The 20,684-nt window shown below is 41.8% G+C and overlaps 1 protein-coding gene across 16 annotated transcripts in view; it reads left to right on the top strand.

The window, feature by feature from the left end:
* MTSS1 (MTSS I-BAR domain containing 1) overlaps positions 1-20,684 on the top strand; it is a 125,594-nt gene extending 104,910 nt beyond the window's left edge. For 5 of the 16 annotated variants that reach the window (XM_058833437.1, XM_058833435.1, XM_058833446.1 and 2 more), the window contains 9 exons: positions 307-464; positions 1,707-1,814; positions 2,778-2,875; positions 4,860-5,070; positions 12,611-12,730; positions 13,722-13,916; positions 15,945-16,109; positions 16,460-16,622; positions 17,748-20,684. In XM_058833437.1, coding sequence (XP_058689420.1) covers positions 307-464; positions 1,707-1,814; positions 2,778-2,875; positions 4,860-5,070; positions 12,611-12,730; positions 13,722-13,916; positions 15,945-16,109; positions 16,460-16,622; positions 17,748-18,439 — 1,910 coding nt within the window. In that variant the 3' untranslated portion in view covers positions 18,440-20,684. The remainder of the gene's footprint in view (positions 1-306; positions 465-1,706; positions 1,815-2,777; positions 2,876-4,859; positions 5,071-12,610; positions 12,731-13,721; positions 13,917-15,944; positions 16,110-16,459; positions 16,623-17,747) is intronic. The other 11 variants (XM_058833438.1, XM_058833436.1, XM_058833441.1 and 8 more) reach the window with 8 other exon arrangements.

Raw genomic sequence — 20,684 nt, 5'->3', positions numbered from 1 at the left:
GAAGAGTTTCTACAGCTAATGCTCTGATAAAGTCCTTATTTAAAATGCTGTCTTTGGCTTGTGAAACCTTTTGAATTGAGCTGGACTTCTATTCTGTGCAAAAGGGGAAAAAAATAAATGCTTTGAAATGCTTGGTTTAATTGGGGGAGGGAGATATCCTTACTAATCAGAATTAAAGGAAAATGCTGGTTGATATTTGAATTACAAAAGCACAATCCAGCAGCAGTGCTGGCTGAAAATAATGTTATCTTCTCTGGAGAGGCACAGTTTTGACAATATGTGCTCTTGATTGTTTCCTGCATACAGGACGGGGTGACATTCAGCCCCAGCTGGATAGTGCTTTACAAGATGTCAATGATAAGTACCTGCTGCTTGAGGAGACCGAGAAGCAAGCTGTCAGAAAGGCTCTGATCGAGGAGCGCGGTCGATTCTGTGCTTTCATCTCGATGCTGCGCCCTGTGATTGTAAGAGCTCTTCGTTTTCAGTCAGTACAATTCACAGATTAGATAAGTGGCCAGAAGCCTCTGAAGAGAGTATCTCGTTATGTCTTAGGAATTCATTTCTAGAGCCAAAATCCAGCTTATATCTCTGTCTAGCAAGTGGTGAGAGTTGGGACCTTTCTTGTAGGCATTTGTAGTAATTCAGCAATGGAAAACACTGAATATCTTCAAGGTGACTGGTGGGTAAACAATGAGCACAAAGACTGAAGTCAGTTTGTGTTCTTTATGCATTCCAGCCTGAGACATTGCAAATGCAACTTTTTCCACTGCTTTCCTTCTTAACATCACATTTTAATAAAAATCCTCCTTACTCCTACTCCAGTGCTAGGACTGATAAATGTTTCAAGACCTCCCTTGTGTATATAATGACATTATCTGACAAATTGCAGGCTGCTTCCATGCAGTTTTCTGATAGCTCCTTTTCTTCTACATGACAGTTTTTCAGTTCATTGGAAAGGTTTGAGTAAATGTTCATCCTCTCAGGTAGTCTGAAGCCTGACAAGGAATTGTTCATGGCTTTGTGCAAGTGAGGCGCATTTCTGAAGGGTCACCAGCGTACTGGGAAAATGTTCCCAGTGCTTGTTTACAAAGAGCATCAGTCTCAACAGAAAACCATAGTTAGAGAATTAGGAAAGTCATGGCTGAGCAGAAGGAGGTGGATTCCAGACTCGGAGGACCTGGAAGAAATGGTAGCTAAGGAATTAATATGGTAATTTACAGTGCAAGAATCATCCTCTGAGTTAGCTGTTGGTGTAATTTGAGCCAGAATCAATCACAGATGTATTAATGCTCTGTAGCTGTATAATGTCTTTAACTTAACTATCAAAAGCTATGAATTTAACCCCCATTTACACCTAAGCTTAAAATTTTTAGGGCACATTCGTGAGTGTACACAGAACAGTTAGGTATTTGTCAAGTGCAGCAAAACTGACACTTTTTCTGAAGATGTCACAAAAAGAAGGCTGAGGCTTTTTTATCTTGATGAGAGAAAAGATTTCTGGGCCTTAGAATTTATAGAAATCTTAAGTTAGTTACAAAACTCTAAATTAATATTTTCAACCTTTCATTGTTACTTGATGTGGAAAGAAAATGCAGCTCCACTGGGCATCCCCACAGTTAAGCAAAATTATAAAGGTCATATATTGTGTTACAGGTCTGATTTTTAAAACCAAGGCTGTGGTTAGCCTGCATTGTTTTTCTTTTCAGGAAGAAGAAATATCAATGCTAGGAGAAATAACCCATTTACAAACCATATCAGATGACCTGAAAAGTCTCACCATGGATCCACACAAATTGCCATCCTCAAGTGAACAGGTTAGCTCTTGTTACCTGGAAAACATTTTATTTGTGGCTTACACCACTTTTTCTTTTGTGTTGTGAGGAATATTGACTACTAATGTTCAGTGACTTAATGTGATGTTTTGTAGAAGCTTTGTGGCAGCAAGTTCATTTTTAACATGAGCAATTAAAAAAACCCCATCTTTTTTGTTGTGAAAATTTGTTTTCAGGGGCTGAGTGCCCCTAAAATATTTGGTGAGATCAGAGTGAAGTGGTAGCAGTAACACTTTGAAGGGAATGAAGATGCCCCATTTCTGCAGAGTGTTTGAGAAATGAGTGTCATCTCTTTGCCCTACGTTTGAGCATCCCTGTCTTTTTGTAGTCACAAAATTGCTGGGGTTGTGTAGCTTAATGGAGTCTAACATGCAAGCATTTTTCGATGCTGTCCTTGAAATGCATAGGAAAATGTGTGTCATTAAATGAATCCAAATGGGACATTTTTCTGCAACCCTGCTGTGTGAACTCAGTTTTGTTTGTTGTCATACTTCATAATCACCTTATCATTGACCTCGAAGTGTAAAGCTCTATTGTGGTTGAATACTGAATCTTCAGTTAATTGTTTAAAATGTTACAGTACTTCAACTCAAAGGCTGTAATAATTTTTTAAGTCAAACCAAGCAAAACAAAAGAAACAAAAACCAGAAAAGCTTCCTTAATGCCAAAAATATATCTCCAATTTACTTTTTTTAGAAGTTTTTTCCATTCAGATCTGAACTTTCTTTCTGTGGTGGCAGCCTTAGTGTTTAAGTATGGTAGTACGAAGAAAGCCAAGGATGAAACCAACTCTCCTGTGTGGTACAGGAATTTAGGAAGAGAACTGAGACTCAATTGGCACTGAAAGTTTGTAGTAGGGATGAATGTTGTATGACAAGCAGATGCTTTATTTAATAGGCCAAAATTTTTTCCACATCCTTGATGCTATTGATTATCTTTCATCAGGTAATTTTAGATTTGAAAGGTTCTGATTACAGCTGGTCTTACCAGACTCCTCCATCCTCTCCCAGTACTACCATGTCCAGAAAATCTAGTGTTTGCAGGTAAGTGAATTGGTAATATTTATTTTTAACCTGTTTGGGGGCAAAGGGAGGCAAGTTCAGACTGTGAAATGGATTTGTACACATTCTTAAATCTTAAGTAACAAGTCTTACTGAAACAGTCCCTCATGGTCTTTACTCACTTAAGTGTGTGCTGGGGATATTAATAAGGATGGACATGACTGAACAGCTTTTGAACTCAACACAACTTGAAGATGCTTTTGATTCAGTTCTCTTGAATCCATATTGGATCAAAGAGCAGACTGTACTGATCTAAACTCTGATATTGTCCATTCATAATTTCCTTTTCTGTTTTTTCATGTGATGACTTTTTAGATTATTCTAAGTAGCTGTTACTAATCAGTAAGTTAAACTGTTTGAAAAGGGAAAGAACATCCTTGACAATTGCCCTATCAGTCTGGTAGATGGAAATGCTTTTTTGATACAAGTTTTTTGACTGTTTAATGCTGTCTAATGCTGTCCTGAAATATGTTGAAACACTGGATTCTGTCTATGCTTTCTCTGTAAAAACTGTTTTCTCTCATGAAACAGTTTATTAGCATGTTGCCCCCATATCCTGGTGTCTACATTTACTCTTTCCTTTTACTGAAAAGGAAGTTACCCTGTTGTGTATTCTGCTCAACACCTCTCCAGCTGCTCTCAAATGATTACCTTTCAGTTTGCTTTATGAACTGTGTACTACAGGTTCCCTGTGTATGAGCAAAGCTACCTACAGCATGTCAGAGCAAGTGAACACGACTTCTATGTACCTACTTGTCTCTGCATGCAGATATATATAAAAAAAAAGTCAGTACTTTTATATATATATATGTGAAAATGTGCATATTTAGAGCAATGAGCACAGGCTTAAAGATGCAATATCCTGAAGCTATAAAAGAAAATGGCAAAAAAACCCAAAAATTCATCATCTCTTCCTAATCAATTCCATCTTCTTGTACGGTAAAACCTGTATGGCACAGACTGATGTGTGTGGGTAAAATAAAGCAGAGCTCCTCTTCCTCTGCTCCAAGCTGACTTGCACATCTTCTTTGTACGTGGCATTGGTGTACAGGAGGGGCAGGCCACACCTGTGTATCCTTTAGAGCCATCCCTAAGGCCAGGCTCCTGCCAATGGAGCAGGAAGCCCCATCAGGTTGGTGCATCCTGTTCGTCCTGCTCAGCCACCCCAGCAGGAGATTCTGAAAGCTCCCACGTTGTGGCTGGCATGTCCTTACTGTCGTGCATGGATTCTGAGGATTAAAAATCAATCTCTTTGAAAAATCACTTTGGTTTGTTTTCATGGATATTAACTTGGGGGCTTAATTCTCTGGTTGTCCTTGTTACTAACTAAAGCTCCATACCCAGTGGCTTGGCTTTACTCCATGTGCTGTCACGTGTTTTATCTGATAGGAAGCCTTCAAGTGAGTAAAACATGTCCCTGGTACTCTGAAGTGATGCTTCAGAGTTTGGTGATGCTTTCAAAAGTCTCACACATTGTCCTGTTGGCTATCTTACAGCAGCATGCCTAGAGATAGACTTAGATGAACTCCAATGTCTTTGGTCCCCCTGCTAGAAATCCTGTTAAAAATCTGGGCCAAATGTAAGTCAGAAATAGGAGAGAACCATCAGCAGGCACTTTCTGAGCAAGTGCTGTGCAAATCCCAGGGAGGGCATGTAGCAATTCATTAATCCTTAACCTGAATTTGAAGTCTGAGTGATTAGGATTTGATCATTGAATAACACTCAAGATAAAATGCCATTTTCTCTCTGGTCGCCAGGGATACTGCAGCTGCTTATGGTTCTTTACTGATATATATGTGCATATATATATATATTTAATTTTTCAACATTTTTCTTTTCCGGTTTATGCTGCCTGTTGCTAGAGACATGTGGAATGTTAATTGTACTGTATATGGGTCTCTCCCCACCCCACCCTTGTGTCTTTTCCTCTCCCCTTTCCTTTCTCTGTTCCTTTTGTCTCTCACAGCAGTCTGAACAGCGTTAACAGTAGTGATTCCCGGTCCAGTGGCTCGCACTCGCACTCACCTAGTTCACACTATCGCTATCGCAGCTCCAATCTGCCTCAGCAGGCACCCATGAGGCTGTCCAGTGTGTCCTCCCATGATTCTGGATTCATGTCCCAGGATGCTTTCCAGTCCAAATCGCCATCCCCCATGCCACCAGAAGCACCTAACCAGGTACGTGCAAGCATGAGAACAAAAACCTGAGTGTGAGCTGTACTCTGTAACTTAGCTCACCTTCCAGAAAAAGGATCTGATGTGGTTTTGGGGTACCTTGGAGTCAGTTTAAACTTTGAGGGTAAGGGTTGTCTCAGTGCATTTCATTTATCCAAAAGTTGGGCCTCTAGCTAGAGTGATTTATGCTGCTTTTGCATAAAAGGGATGAGTGGCTCTTGGGCAATACAGTTTTCCCTCTGGTCCTTGAGGGAGCCTAGATGCCTAACTTTGAGATAAATACAGACTTAGAGATAAAAACAGACGACAAAGAGCAAGAAGTCCCACCTTATAGGACGGAATAATACTCACTTTACCCATTGAGGTTACCAGTTAATATCCTGCACAGGTTGCAAGTGTTTTATATCTGGTGGCTTTTTGCTGTTTAATGGGCAAATACTGATGCCAGAACATCCTTTTGACATAGTACTAATACTGGTGGCTTTGGCATTAGAGAGACTTCTTTTATTCCTCCTCTTCAAAGGTTCTGGGATACTCTAAATGCTACCAGCATTATCATACAGAATTGGTTTTGCCATTTTTTATGACACCCATTTCTGTGGATAGGCTTGAATTTTGGACTCTCAGTTGAGCACCTTGCAGAAATAAGTTTTCTGCATGAAAATGGCAGGCATTATTAATTCTTTATGGAACTCATAAGAAATGAGTGTTTGTGTAGTCATATATAATAACATCCTGAAGCCAGTCGGACAAAGAGGATTTCACTACAAATATAAGCAAATTTTCACTGAGCATTTCTGGGTCTGCAGAAGGAAGCTGCTACTCTCTTTGTTCATTCCTCTAAAAACTCAGTGGCCATCTGCAGGCGGAGGTTTGCAATGCTCCATGGCCTATATCTTTCAGCACCTGAATTCTCTTTGCTGCTTTTTTTTTTTTTTTAAAGAAATCACACAGCAACTGTAACATTTTTAAATAAGGCTTAATTGCCTGCTCACATTATAAATCCCATTGAAATTCTTAGCTACAAAGTGAAAAGGATCTAATGTCCTGTTGTTGCATATTGCTTACTTTAATGCATCCTCAGGTCACTAGAGAAAATTGTCTTTTACTTCAAAAATGTAGTTGCACTCCTTTTTACGTGTTGAGGAGTAGGTAGTTTTGTAGGTATGGTTGGAGAGTATTAATCCTCATAGTCAGCAAGTATTAGTAGTTATCAAGTGTCACCTGCCCATGTAAACTACCCTAGACCAGCTTTGATAGCTCAAAGACCCTTGCCTTTTGCAGAGCATTTAGTAAGTAGTACCTTTAGAGAAATTTTTTAAGTATCATCCAAAAAACCATTGGTTATTTAGGCTTGGAACACGTTCCAAGGGAAGCTCAATAGTTTTTAAATGTATTTCCTTCTTTCATTTTAATAGAAATGATTTCTTTTCAAACGAAATCTCTTTTGTCCCCAGTCTGGACACATCAGCTTTTTTTTTATAGATGACATCCTGAAGAACTTTGTGCACACTAATAAAATGAATGTTTTGTTTAGATTGGCTATGGCTAACCTAAGTGAAATGCAAAAAAGTAAATGAGCAATAATAAAGTAAACTGGAATAGTAACAAGGTAAGGAAGTTGACTTTTAAGATACATACATCAGTTACACATGCTAGCATCATCTTTGGTTTTCATAGTATCCACTGCACCTACATAAAAGGGCAGTAATCCACATGATGATGCTATGTTTGCAGACAAGGATGTAACATTGCAATTGCTCTTAGCATGAAAAAAACCAACACCTCTCTTTGCAAATTCCCCTGTTAAGCAGAGGAGAGAACTTACGCTGGTATCAGGTGGCAGAACATCCTGGAAGTCAATGGGCGTCACACTGATTTACACCAGCTAAGTTCATATGCTTTCACTTCATTTTAGAAACTTTCCATAAGGTTGCAAACTGATTCAAGCATCACTTGAGCTTTTCATGAGCTGTAGAAGGCTGCAGCAGTGTGACAAGTGTAGTGTGTTGGTATAACAAATAGGTATGTGCTCTGTATGTCTCTGGTTCTGTTTACCTTTACGCAGAGGAAAAGGTAACAGATCATTGCCTGGCCGCTTCATCTTCGCTTAAGTGTCTTGCTTTGTATGTTCAGCACTAAGTAAATTGTGTGTGTTGTGCTGACAGATACCTGTGACTGTGAGCTGAGCAGAAGCTGTTCGGTGGGCAGCGTTACCCTGTGTTGTGTGTCTCTAACCAACTGACAGATCTCCCTGTGGGGCTGTGCTTGGAGCATCCGTGCTGGGTGGGAGGGGGCTGCTGCTCTCTCTCAAACACTGATGACATTGTTTCTAGTAGTGACACTGAGAAGGCAGAAAAGCAAGCTTTGGAACCAATAAAGGAAATTAAAAGCTGTATATCTTGTGCAGGTGAACGCTGATATTTGCTAGCTACACACTGTGGCATATGTTGGAAACAAAGCCTTTTTTATTTTAATAATGAGTTTTAGAAAAAAAAGTAGAAGGGAGCCATGTAAAATTCCCATATTATAGGAATGTGAATATATGAGTTATGTGAAGCTGTTATGTATAAAAGCTTGCCTATATTTTAGACAAGCAAGTGTCACTGAAAACTAAACTGAATTTCCTCAAAATCACAGATGGGGGTAGGGAGTTGATGGGAATCTCAAATAAAGAGTAGCTGGAGACTGAAACAAGACAGACTGTACCAGAGGAGAGATGGCTGACAAAATGAAGATTGCTTTCCAGCCTGTAGCTGTTAGTAAGAGTAGTAAGTCTTTGCCGTTATCACACTTTGCATAGAGGATAGGAAAAAGAGCAATTATAAAAACAGACTGCTCTTTCACTGGTGTCTGAGGATCACCTTTCTGCATCATCACTGGGAGTAAAAGTGTTAGCCTGTAGCACATGGCTGTACATGTGGGAAGGTGACTGTAAAAGGCTTTAATCATAATTAAAGGGGTGCATTTGGGTGTAGCTGAACAGCTGGAAAAGCATCACAGGTCTCTTTCTGGAGTGAAGCAGTTTCTTTAAATGCCAGGTGTAAGGTCAGTCATGGCCAGCATTACCCATGGCACACAGTGACCTCGTAAAAAGCCCTACTGACAGACCTGCTGGAAGCAGAGAGTGGCTCTTGGAAGGACATTGGGTGTGGCTGGTGCTGCTAAACCTACACATTGCCCTGTGTGGTAGGCAGGCTGAAGCCTGGGAATATCTGTGATGACATGATGTGATAGTAGTATAGTGATGTCTGATTCTGGGGATGATAATAGTAGGATCCACTGGATTTGAAGGGAACATGAGGGGGGAATCAGTTACACAGTTGGATTTTACAGGCTGCTTGTCACTTCATGGAGATGAAAGCAAAGGGAGCGAAAGAAGCAGGTGAAGATAAAAATGTTGATGAGCTGTCAGCAGAGAGATAACTCTTTATTATTAGAATGCTCTGGAAAGCACTTTCCCTAAACAATGGAGTAGAGGGAAACTGAATGTGAAGTTGTTTCTGCATGTACAGGTTATAAAGCTGGGAAGAGACTGCTTTTAGGTAGATTCCATTGCTTGAAATAGTTGCAAGTTAAAATAGGGGAAATACATTGTTGCAGCTATTCAGTTTTACATTTAAATTAAGACATGTTTCCAAATCAGATCTTAAAAAAAACCTCTAAAACAGAACAAAAAAACCCACCAAAAGCAAACAAGTGAAACAAAAAACATAAATCAAGTCCAAACTGAAACACATCTGTAAGTTATCACCAGATATTTGTTTCTCCTGAAATTCCTTTTCTAAGTTGCTTTGTGATAGTTTGTCCCTGACTAGAAAGAAGTGTCAGTAGAGGCAGATTCCTGGAAATTAGACAAATTGAGGAGGTGACCTTGAGTCAGTATCCAGGCTTTTCTAAAAGTAGCTGAGACCATCTTCCACTGATTCTAGAGGGACATTGGACCACGCTCATCATTAGGATTTGGTCTCCTGGGAGACTCTTGTCCAGGAAGCTCCATCTTCTATCTGAGAAAGGGAGAGGGTTAAGAAAGCAATGCTATGTTTGAATAGCACTGAATAGCAAACAAAGGATACAAATAATCCAAGATAACCATGTTCCTTGTATAGGTTAGTTGGACAGCAGATGGAAAATGTAATTGTACTGCCCAGTAGCTGAAAAAAATCTTTTTTTTTAATATCCCTGTTGGCATATCACACCAAACAGCGGGACACTGTCCAAGAACAAGCCATGGCTCATCTGAGGGACCAGACACCAAGCTACACTTGTACAAATGTACATTTGGGGCACTGCTTGTCACTGCAGAGCATAGTTTTAGCTTTATACTGTTAATTTAAAGCTTTTTCTCAGAAGAGATGGTTTTAGAATGGAGAAGAACTGCCATTATCACAGCTGTGGAAAAAAAATAGCTAAAATGGAAGAACTGATTTTAAAAATTATTTAAATGAAACAGACATTTTAAAAAAGGAATCTAGTAAAACAAGGTGAAGAAATGTGATAGTCAAACTTCTCACACCATGGGAGTAGAAATTGCTCTGCCCTGTGTCTGTGCTCCCAGGAGAGGGTGTGCCAAGGCTTGTGCATCTAGGACGAGCACTCCAAAGTCTGGACACTATTTGGCCATGCAGTTGCTGTGCAGTTGCTGTTTCCAGTCCTTCGTATACTTTATGCTAAGAAGGGAGGTCTGTGCTTCCCACACCCAGGTGCAGCCATTCAGGACTACTTCTGCAGTCTTATCCTTTGACCTGTTCCAGTCATGTTTTCCTTATGCTTTTCCTTCAGAAGTTCAGTATTCTTCTGCCTCCCTCTCCTTTGGAATCCTTTTTTAGCAAGACCAAAGATTCCCTTTCTCTGTGCCTTGAAAGTTTCTGAAGACGAGGAGACCCTGTTTCTGTACCACCACCTCTTGCATTTCCATCAGCTTCCAGGATGTTTTCCCCATGGCATCTTGGTTCAGCCTCTGTCTAGCTTTTCTTGCTGAAAACAAACACACACTGAAATAGTGAGAGAGTCCTTTGTGTCATCTTTTTTTTTCACTTTGGAGGAGTCATTTTATTGCAAAAATAAGTTCACCAATTATTTTTTCCCCTTATACTTTGCATCTTTGGAATCTGCATTTTTGACCTTTTTTAATGCATCTTTGTTGGTAATAAACTTCATCTGTGAGTTCTCTCTACCATTACTTGACATTACCTTGTGAAATTTCTGTCTTGTAGACACAAATAGTGTATTAGATGTAAACTCCAAAGTTCTTACTTGTCACCCTTGCGGCATCTATAGAAAACATTGTATCATGGGAGATGCCATGCTTGGAGCTCAGGAGTGTACCTTCACTGTCTCTCCTGCCATGTGCAGAGTACGCAGACACAAGAGGGTCATTCAGGCCATAAGTAGGAGGTTTCAGAAAATATTTTCTGTAATTGCATTTTTCTGTGTTTTTTTCCTGGCTAAACCATAACAGTAGTGTGAGTATTCTCACGAGGTTTTTGATGAGGTTCCCGTCAGGCAGAACTCTGGAGTTTAGTGTAAAAGCTAGTTTTCTAGAAAGTATTTTTCCCTAGGGATAGAGGCAATAGTCTCATCTGCATTTAGTGCACCGTGGTAATGACTGATGGCAGAGTCAACTGCAGCTCATTTTTGTCAGTATTCTTATTTTTAGAGGCTTTTCTCCAATAAAAGAAGCATTAAATCAAGAATGTGACAAGTTCCATTAAATATCATGCCACTGCATCATCAGGTACGCCACTTTCACTGCTGACCGTAACAGCTATGTGTCATTTGTTGCTTCCCTCTGATTGTACCTTCACCTCAACTCCTACTGCACTTTGAATACAGGCCTTGTTAGCTGAGCATACTTGTACCCTAACCACGTTTGACAGGTCACCTGCAGATCATCTCATGCCAGCATAGGGTGGGATGAGTGTTATTTCTGTAAAATACTCCGTCACTCCACATGCTTTTTAAAATTTTAACAGCCTTTGCAAAAGTTCACTTAAATCACAGTTTACCAGTAAACTCAAGATGCTGATACTGTGTTGACTTCTCAGCTACCCCAGCAGTCTTCACGCATGGTGACAGTGTTCCATTCTGGGAGACCTACATTTCCTTCTTCCCAGGCATCTGGCTGTACATTACCCATCTGTAGCTCCTGGTGAGCAGTGAGACAACTTGTGGGTTTTAGGAGTAATTGCTCCTCTACAGTGCCTCATATCCATCTGTCCTTTTATTGCAGACTCACCCCAGATCTTACCTAAGGTTAACTGGTGGAATTTTATTTCTGATGAGATTTCCCTTCTTCTTCAACATGTCATTCCTTGAAATCTCTGTCTTTGCTACACAAACTGGATACAAGAGCATATTCTCTCTGCTGTCATAAAACACCTTAGATAGACTTGTTTCACAGGTCCTTGGCTACTAAAGGGTGAATTGGTCTTGCTAGTGTTGAATTTCTGAGAGTGAATAGAGCTCAGTAGTGCCCTGACAACTCTGCCAGTATTCTTCACCATGTCCAGGTTCTTGGTTGGACTTGGACACACATCCCTACAGAGTGGGATGCCACTTCCAAGGGGGATATGTGGAAGAGCATTATGGCTGGTAAAATGGTTCATGTGGTCATTCCTTGGCCTTTGAGTAGTTGAATTAGATGCTGTTGTAGAGGTCTGACAGCAGCAAAGGTACATAAAGGTGTGCACTGAAAATTGGAGAAGTTCCTACATAGGAGGAAAGTGTTTGATGTGTTCGGTGGACATTTTGTATCCTGCATTTTCCTTTACTTTCCATCCAAGCCCCTGGTATTTTCTGCCTCTGCTGTTAGGAGAAGGCAGGTGGCAAGCACAGGCCATCACTTCTGCACTCAGCAGAGTGCATGTACCTTCCTGCTGGCTGCTGGGCGGGAGGGTTGGAGTCAGAGTGCTTTTGGTGTATGCATCCTACCTGCAGAGGCACATGCATACAGGTCATGCACTTTGGAAACCTCCAGTTTTGGTAAGTATCACTTCTTTCTCTGTTCCATAATACTTGAATTCAGATGAGCTTTTCACAAGCACTTTTGCAGATCAGAATGTACGAGAACTTGTAAATGTAAGTGACATTTGCTACTCCATGCTTTAAATCTAAACTTGGTGTCTTCAAAGTACTGATGATCTGCTTTTCTGTATAAATCAGTTGTCTCAGTATATTGCATGTTTGGACTACAGGTGCCCTCAGCTTCTTGCTCTGAGCAGCAGCAGAATTGAGATGCTGAAATTGCAATGAGGAGTTGAGATTGCTGCCTCAATTCCCTCATTCCTAAGCAGTGTGGCAAGTTCTCGCATTAAGCAAGTGGCTTATTTATTTTTTTTCATAGATTTCCTGAACATTAGTAATAGTTTTTGAGCACTTTCTAATTGATTTTTAAAATCCTAACCCTTTGCTTCTCTCATCCTTCCCTCTCTCCTGTGTGTCTCTGTGTATGTGCTTCTTGTCTTTTTGTTTGTGATTTTTTTCTTTTCTGGTGGCTTGTGTATCCTTTCCCTGCGTTGCGGTGCTGTTTTATTTGCTGCAGAATTCGTCCAGCTCTGCCTCTTCAGAAGCCTCTGAAACCTGCCAGTCAGTGAGCGAGTGCAGTTCCCCCACCTCAGTCAGCTCAGGCTCCACCATGGGGGCTTGGGCCTCCACAGATAAGGTGAAAAACTTCATCTCCAAGACATACAAACCTACTAGCTCATTATCTAAACCCTGCAACATTTGGACAAAACCCCCGTGCATGGCATGCAGCCAGGATTCCTCATTGTGAGGATGAGATTAGGAACTGCTACACACTCCCTTAGAAATTGATACGTTTGAATAAAAACCACAATTTCCTTTAAACTAGCTACTAGGAGAAGCTACAGATTGGGCGTTTTACGGAGGTAGTTTTGTAAGAAAAGGTAATTTCCTGGCTTTTCTACTCAAATTGTGGAATGCTGCCCAAATCCAGCTGGTTGCCTGACAAAAAGCGCCTTGCCCAGGTTGTGCTGTTTGTGGCTTTTCCCATCTCTCCCGTTAGGTAGCATACATTACACTGAGTAATGGGGGTTATTTTTTTGACCAAAAAGGAAAGCAGAATACACATGGTTGTAATAAATTACATGGGATACACCCACAATCGGGGGAGGAAGTGCTAGCAGTCTCCTTTCTCATCTGGTAAATCCTTGCTGTTGGTTTTTTTTGTTTTTTTCTTCCATTCACACAGCCAGAACACGTCATGTTTGAAGGCTTTATGCTTGTCCTCTCTGTCCAGCTACACAGACTAAATGCCACCAAAGCAAATGCCTTCAGGATTGGAAAAGTTCTGTTTCTGCATCCACAGTCTGCAGGGTACCTAAATTGCAAAGGCTTTTTCACATTGTGCTGCTTTCGTGGACAGAAGGGAAAAAGCTGCTCAGCCTGGAGACAATGACTGCTAGATTGATGCCTGAAATTTGTTAGAGATAACAATTTTCAGGTGATCTCACTTGTGAACCAAGCATCGTATCAATTTTCTGTTTTTCATTTGCAGTGAATTGAAGAATTTCCTTTCTTTTGTTTTAAGCTAGAGATTTTCTCCCTAGATCATCAGTCACAGTGTATTTTCGTATTCATTCTGTTTATATTAATTTCTCTGTTTTTGTTTTTTTTATTTGTTTCATTTCCAGTTGTCTAATGGGTTTTATCACTGTAGTTTATCAAGTGACCCATCGGTAGCTTCAGTTGGTGCAGGTCCTTTCCCTCATTTCCCGCCTGTCTCCCGCGCGTGGACTCGGGCTCCCTCAGCCCTCCTTCCAGACTACGTTCATTATTACACCATTGGGCCAGGCATGTTACCATCATCTAAGATCCCTAGCTGGAAGGTTTGTGTTCCTTTTGTTGTGGCAGTCCTCACCTCCTCATACCAACAGCATGCACATGGCAGTTGTTGCTCCCTTTCGGTCCATGTAATTACTGGTTGATTTGCTCTGTTTGGTATCGCTCTGAATGGGCACTGCATGGTGAAAATCAGACCTAAAATCCGGTTGTGGGTTTTTCTGAATGACCTTGTGTGTTCTGGCACCAACTGAAACATACCAAAGCTGACAACACTTAGGTAGGAAGGAATACTTTAGCTCTGAAAACACTCTGGGCTCTATTCAGGGGGAAAAGAGCTTCTTTATCACTGTCAGAGTGCTCACTTGAGCAGGGAAGGGCATGCAGTTGTCTTAGTGGGACCATGCATTGGGCACCCTGATGTTCTCCCTGTGGCTGGGCCCATGGCTGTAGGCAGGCACACTCTCCTAGATCCAGCTGGAGTGGTTTAAGGGGGCACTCAGCACCAGGTAAACCTAAGTGGTGACTGAAGATTTACTGCCACAGACTGGAAGTGATCACCCAGCTTGTTCTGCTCTCTTGGGGAGATCACCAAAAGAGAGTGCAGTAACTTCTCTCAGTTGCTCCAGCTGGATCTGCAGGGATCTTACTTGGCATCAAAACATGTCTGCTCTGCTACAGCCTGAAAGTTCATCCCTGCCAGGTGGTTCCCCTGGGAGACTCTGCCCTAGAGCAAAGGGAAAAGGTCTCTTGTTAGTTGCTCTGGATCCTCAGCAAGGCTGATGTGCAATCAGTAGTAGCTGTGCAGATTTTAAGTGCCTGTGGATGGTTATATAATACTGCACATGCACCACAGGACTGTGTATATACATGTAAATTGAGATAACTTGTTACAGATGCCCCTACTCTCTGTCCAGCAGCTGGAGACTGTTGGGATACATACAGGGTGGCCACAGTGGTCCTGGGGCTTCAGGGTCATTTGTTGTGTCTTTGCTAGAAGCACTTTGGCAATGTATTTCACAGCAAAACTCTTGGAGCAGATACAGAGCTGTCAAGGCAAAGCAGAGTTTCATCTGAGTTAACAAAACCAAAATACCTGTCTCTACAAGGGGGTGTGTCAGTAGCTGCCTTGTGCTTCTCATTCCTTGGACTGAGACACCTCAGAAATCCCACAGTGTGGTCTTAGTCCATCATTAATTGTCTATCAGAAGGCTGTGGGAGTCTGCCCAGCAGGCAGCTGTGAGGGAGTGGGGCCCATTCTCATGCACAAGTTGTTTCTTCCATTTTTAAAGTAGCCTTTGTCTCAGTGAAAGAAAATTTAGGATTGGGATTGGCCCTGCAGCAGCTGGTGCTGGGGGAGCTGCTGCTTAGCACTGGTTCTGCATCCCAGCACAGGTCCTGGATCAGTCAAGCTCTTTCTGTGTAGCATGTGGGTTCTGGACACCCTCAGGTGCCCCCAGTGAATACAGCCCTCATGGCCTGAGGAATTTCTGTTTCAAATTTAGCACCAATAATTCAGAATGAGCTTAGTCTTTCTTCAGTACAGACTGTCATTATAAACTAGGTTTTAGTTAGTAAGTAAACTGAGAGATAACTCAGAGTAACTTGCTCCACTGTGTTTGAAAAATCTGTTCAAGCCTAATTTTTCAGAACTGAAGACATTTGTAACAGCACGTAATACTAGAACCTGTGTACATCTGGAACAGTTACATCATTGATTGGACATTTATCTGTATCTTCTGCTGTGTGACAATGATTTTTGTGCTTGAAATTCTGAAAATGTAGGCTTTAACACCATGAAATTTCATTTACACAAAACTAGTATCAAAATGTTAAATACTTTCATATAAAAAGGTTTAGGTAGAATGGGAAATTTAGATTCCCTTTAATAAAAGAAATAGGTTTAATAAATGAAGATTCTAATATCCTCAAAATTTATTTCTCACCTTACTCAGAAAGGCATATCCAATTTGATACACAATCTGTTGCATTAAAATTGCCCTTTTGCATAGTTTTGCTTGTAATTAAAGCACAGTTCCTGCTGAAAGCTGTCCCTAACGAGCTCGTTTCCTTAGGACTGGGCCAAGCCAGGCCCGTACGATCAGCCCATGGTGAACACCTTGCAACGTCGCAAAGAAAAGCGTGAGCCAGATCTCAATGGAGCGGCTCAGAGCGGAGCCCCTGCGCCCCCCGAGGAGGCCCAGAGACCTCGGAGCATGACGGTGTCAGCTGCCACAAGGGTGAAGCTCTCATTTCAAATGCACTGTTTAAAGTGTAAAGGTGTAAAGGAAATGGCCGTGCTGGCTCCTGCCAGTACTTAGGATGTGCTTCATGTTGTGTTTATATGGGAAGTGGTGCTGGTGTGGTCGGTGGGAATCACACAGGCAGGAGGGAATGTGCTGTTGGGTATTGACTTTTATAAGGCAATGTACTCCAAAAAAGCATCTGTTCCTAAGCCCAAGCAAATGTCTGGGCACGATCCTGTTGGATTGTGATGGTGACAAGCTCTGATGGGGAGGAGAGATAGCTAGAAGTGGGTGAAGGTGACGGATCCTTCCAGGTGTAACGAGTCTCTCCTGTGTATAAGCAGCAGGGTGAGGAGATGGAGGCCTGTGAGGAGCTGGCACTCGCTCTGTCCAGAGGGCTGCAGTTGGACACCCAGAGGAGCAGTCGGGATTCCTTGCAGTGCTCCAGTGGCTACAGCACCCAGACGACAACTCCGTGCTGTTCAGAGGACACGATCCCATCTCAAGGTACCCATTCAGGAGATGTTCCTTTTTAGAGCATTCCCACCCTGGCCATCACACACTCAGCCCATGTATCACTTGCTAGCTTTGTAGTCAGCTGGGGATGAAGGCTGGCATTGTGGTTAGGAAGATTTTTCCAGATTGAAATGCAGCCTGGATTTATTAACTACATAGAAACCTGCACTGCTGCACAGTGTACTGAACAACTGTATTTTCTTGTGCACTACTTCAGTGAGTTTCAGCCTCAGGACACCACGATTTTAAAGAGGATCCTGGAATTATAAATGACACTGATACTGCATCCAGTACTTCTTGGGTTCTTTCTGAGCTATTGTCTCAGCAAATAGGCATTCATGAGCTTTGCCATGTTCCACCAGCACTCTAAATCTGCTTTTTGTTTCTCTTGGTGACTTTTTATTTTTCTGCCTAAGCAGAAATTTTGTAATTGGAAAAAGAATCCATTGGAGACCTTAACTTAGGCATAGCTAGGAAGCTGCAGTAAGGTGTTGGGTTTTGTACCCTGTTTCAGAACCAGCAGCAAGCTGAGAGAGACCAGGCTTAATGTTTGCAGTTCAAGCCTTGTTTGCTCAGCTGGGGTGGTTGTGCTGTGCAGTCACAGGAGGCAGAAGGGCTTGTGGAGGGCCAAGCTTGGCTCAGCACTTAGTGGAAAGCAAGGAACCCAGTGTAATTATTAAAGCTGAAGCTGAGTTTTCAGAGCTGACAGCTGGTAAACTTTGTTTGCAAAATAAACAAATTTGCTGCTGAAGTCACTGGTACACGGTCCCCTGAACCCACCTGCCTAATGTAAAGTACATTTTTCAAGTATTTCTGTCTACACATGGTGGCATGTGGCTTGTTCGATGCTGGTTTTGGTATCTTCATGTTGGTGACAGAGTTGTTCTCTTTCACAAGAACTATGGGCCCCCTGCAGCTGTATGGTTGATCAGCTGTGATGCCTTCAGGCATCAAACCTTGGTCACAGAACCTTGGACTTTCTTCCTTCTGAAGGTGGAAACTCCCTTAATTCTTACTGACTCCAGGCTTTTTTGGTTATTTATACATACTTCAGACTTACTGACGTGACTCAGCTGTCTGCTCCAGCTTGATCCTAACTCTGTCTTTTGGCATCAGTTTCAGATTATGATTATTTCTCTGTGAGTGGTGACCAGGAGGCAGAACAACAAGAGTTTGACAAATCTTCCACCATCCCAAGAAACAGTGACATTAGCCAGTCATATCGCAGAATGTTTCAAACCAAGCGTCCTGCTTCCACCGCAGGTCTGCCAACCACGCTGGGACCGGTCATCGTCACCCCCGGCGTCGCCACCATCCGACGGACGCCTTCCACCAAGCCTTCGGTCAGGCGCGGGACCATCGGCGGAGGCCCCATTCCCATCAAGACTCCGGTGATTCCTGTCAAAACACCGACCGTTCCCGATATCCCGGGAGGGCTGCCCGGTGCCCTCGCGGGGACAGAAGAGTGCCCCGAGCAAAGTCTGGAGTCTCCAGCAGCAGGAGATGGTGGGCAAGCTGTCACCAGCGTGCCCTCGTGGAGCGGGCAAGCGGCCGTCAACCCTCCGGCATCGGGCCAGAAACTGGGTGCTGCCGAGGAGCAGAGGCAGGCGGTCCCCGAGAGCGAGGGGGAGGAGAGCGAGCGGGATGGGGTCGGCAGCCTGGCGCCCGCGGGGCAGCCGGAGCTGGAGCCCGGCGAGCTGAGCCCCGGCGATGTCCCGCAGGGGGAGGATATGCTCAACGCCATCCGGCGCGGCGTCAAGCTGAAGAAGACGACCACGAATGATCGCTCAGCACCTCGTATTTCCTAGAAGTGGAGAATCTGCCAGACTACTGAACGCCGAGAAGGAACTGTGAGAAAACTAATTTGTCTCTATCCATTCCAATCTGTAATCAATGATTTTTTTAAGATACTCGGTAACAGACAGTCTGAAAGTACTCTAAATGAGAAAACAAATGAAAGAGCATAGTAAGACATAATCTTCAGTGGTGTTTTAATTTGTAAATATCAATGATTTTGTTTCTGCATTTTTTTGATCTAAGTTACACTTTTAATTTTTTCTGAAGGTGCCAAATCCCATTTACCTTTTTTATAACTCTCTTTGTAAAGTTTTAAATCATAGAAGAAAAAAAAATTGTCGAGTAGTTAACTTCAGCAAAGGGATTTAATGAAAATTTGGCTTTTTTGCAAGCTTTTGTAGAGCGCCTTGTAATAGTGAGGTTAAAAAATAGAACAATGGGACTTACTACAGTTTAAGTCAAGCTATATGGAACGGATCCTCATTTAAGTATTTAAAGAAGTTTGAAAAGCAGGAATAAAAATTGACAATAAAGCAATATATAATGCAAGGAAGAAACCTGCAGTTGGTAGAATTATTGGGGGGTAGTGGGGGGAGGGAGATGCCATCAAAATAGCAGATGCTGTTGCACAAAAGTAGCCTAGTAGGATGAATTACTAGTAGCTTCATGGTAAATGCATCAGAATAAGCCATATTGGATTGCAGTGTTTTGTTTCTGTAGGGTGTTTTAAAAACTGGGTTTTTCCACATTTCTTTTTTGACTGCACAGCAGCAACTCTCAGTCACATGCATGCAGCCTTAACTGTGTAGGCTTGGTTCTTCCACCTTCATGTTTTGTTCCACTCATCCTTCTGCTGAATACAAACAAGGACAACAGGCTTAAGGCAGTTATAAATGTGAAAACATTTTTAAAATGCAAGCAGGGAGTTCTTAGATGTTATCAAAATGCCTTTTTCTGACTGTGCCCAGCAGGCTGGGCACCTTAGAAAGCCCAACTATTTTGAGAAAACACTTAAAAATTTGACAGGTGAAACCAGCTTGTGATCTAATAAACTGCGAATGTTTCTTTCCAATACAGGGGCTTGTTTTTCTTAACTTCTTTTAAATAGCAGTTGATTGGCTTTTCTTAAATACTGAAAAGGGTTGAGGGGTGTGGGGTGGGGGGTGATACTGGTTTTTTGATAATACTGGGAGTCTGACCAATATAATCTCTTTTTTTGTACTTTTAAGTATTTTGGAACGCTGTTGATAGAATCATTAAGAGTTGGATTTTTTCCTTAAAGTAAAAGTAAGTTATTGCTGCAATACCCGTCTCCTAAAGCTGACAGAAATGTGCAGACCCCTTGGCATGACACCTGTTCCAGTCAGACAATCCAGAAGGATGCTGTCTGCCCACCCACAGCAGACCCACATGTGGAGGGACACCAGACTTGCGGATCCGGGATTGTTTAAAAATGCACCAAATAACAAACGTAAGGGGCTGGTTTCCACCACACGCTGCAGATTTCTGTTGGCTCTAGACTTGCCTACATGACCTTTTATGCTTTAATACATAACTGCATTGGATGTGAAACTTCTAGTAACTGTGTAGTCACTGTGTTCTATATGACATTTTACACTGCTGTGCTTGCTAAACTTTTTTTTTTTGTTATGGCTTAAAAGCAAAAAGAAAAAAAAGCATGATTCTTAGAAAATATTAAACCTTCCTTTCTTTGAAAAACAAGCTCCTTATTACAGAATATAATAAACAGTAGTGCCTGTGGTGTAGCCCACCAATCTTGATACAGTAGCTGATGCATTGTGCAAATGAGGCTTTGAGATGGTTTTTGCATAAACAAAAACTGTTAGAAGATAATCTCAATAGTTAAAAGTGTTATTTAAACCTTTCAAATAAATGGATGTAACTGTACCCAAGTACAGCTTTTCACTTGTTTAGTTCTTAAACGTTAGTATAATCAGTAAAATTTAATATAAAATGTTGCCAAATTCAATGTAGAAAGAATGTGACAAAACACTTTGGATAGTTCTATTGTTTGTGTTTTTGCATATTGTAAAAGCAGTGTCACAGCTGAAAAATAAATTGTTTCTAATGGTAAATTATTGTGGTTTAGTTGCTAGTTTGTACTGAGAGTTGACCTCTCCCTGTGCAGTTTTTTGTTCTAAACTGGTATAAATAATTGCTGTAAGTGTGTCTCCCTTCTACATTGTAATGATTGCTTAAGCCTACATTATAAATAAAGAACTGCTGAAAAACTCC

Source organism: Poecile atricapillus, chromosome 2 (assembly GCF_030490865.1).
Source record: "Poecile atricapillus isolate bPoeAtr1 chromosome 2, bPoeAtr1.hap1, whole genome shotgun sequence".
Classification (NCBI taxonomy): Eukaryota; Metazoa; Chordata; class Aves; order Passeriformes; family Paridae; genus Poecile; species Poecile atricapillus.
The sequence above is the reverse complement of the archived record's forward strand: the minus strand, read 5'-3'. Positions and strand labels throughout refer to the sequence as shown.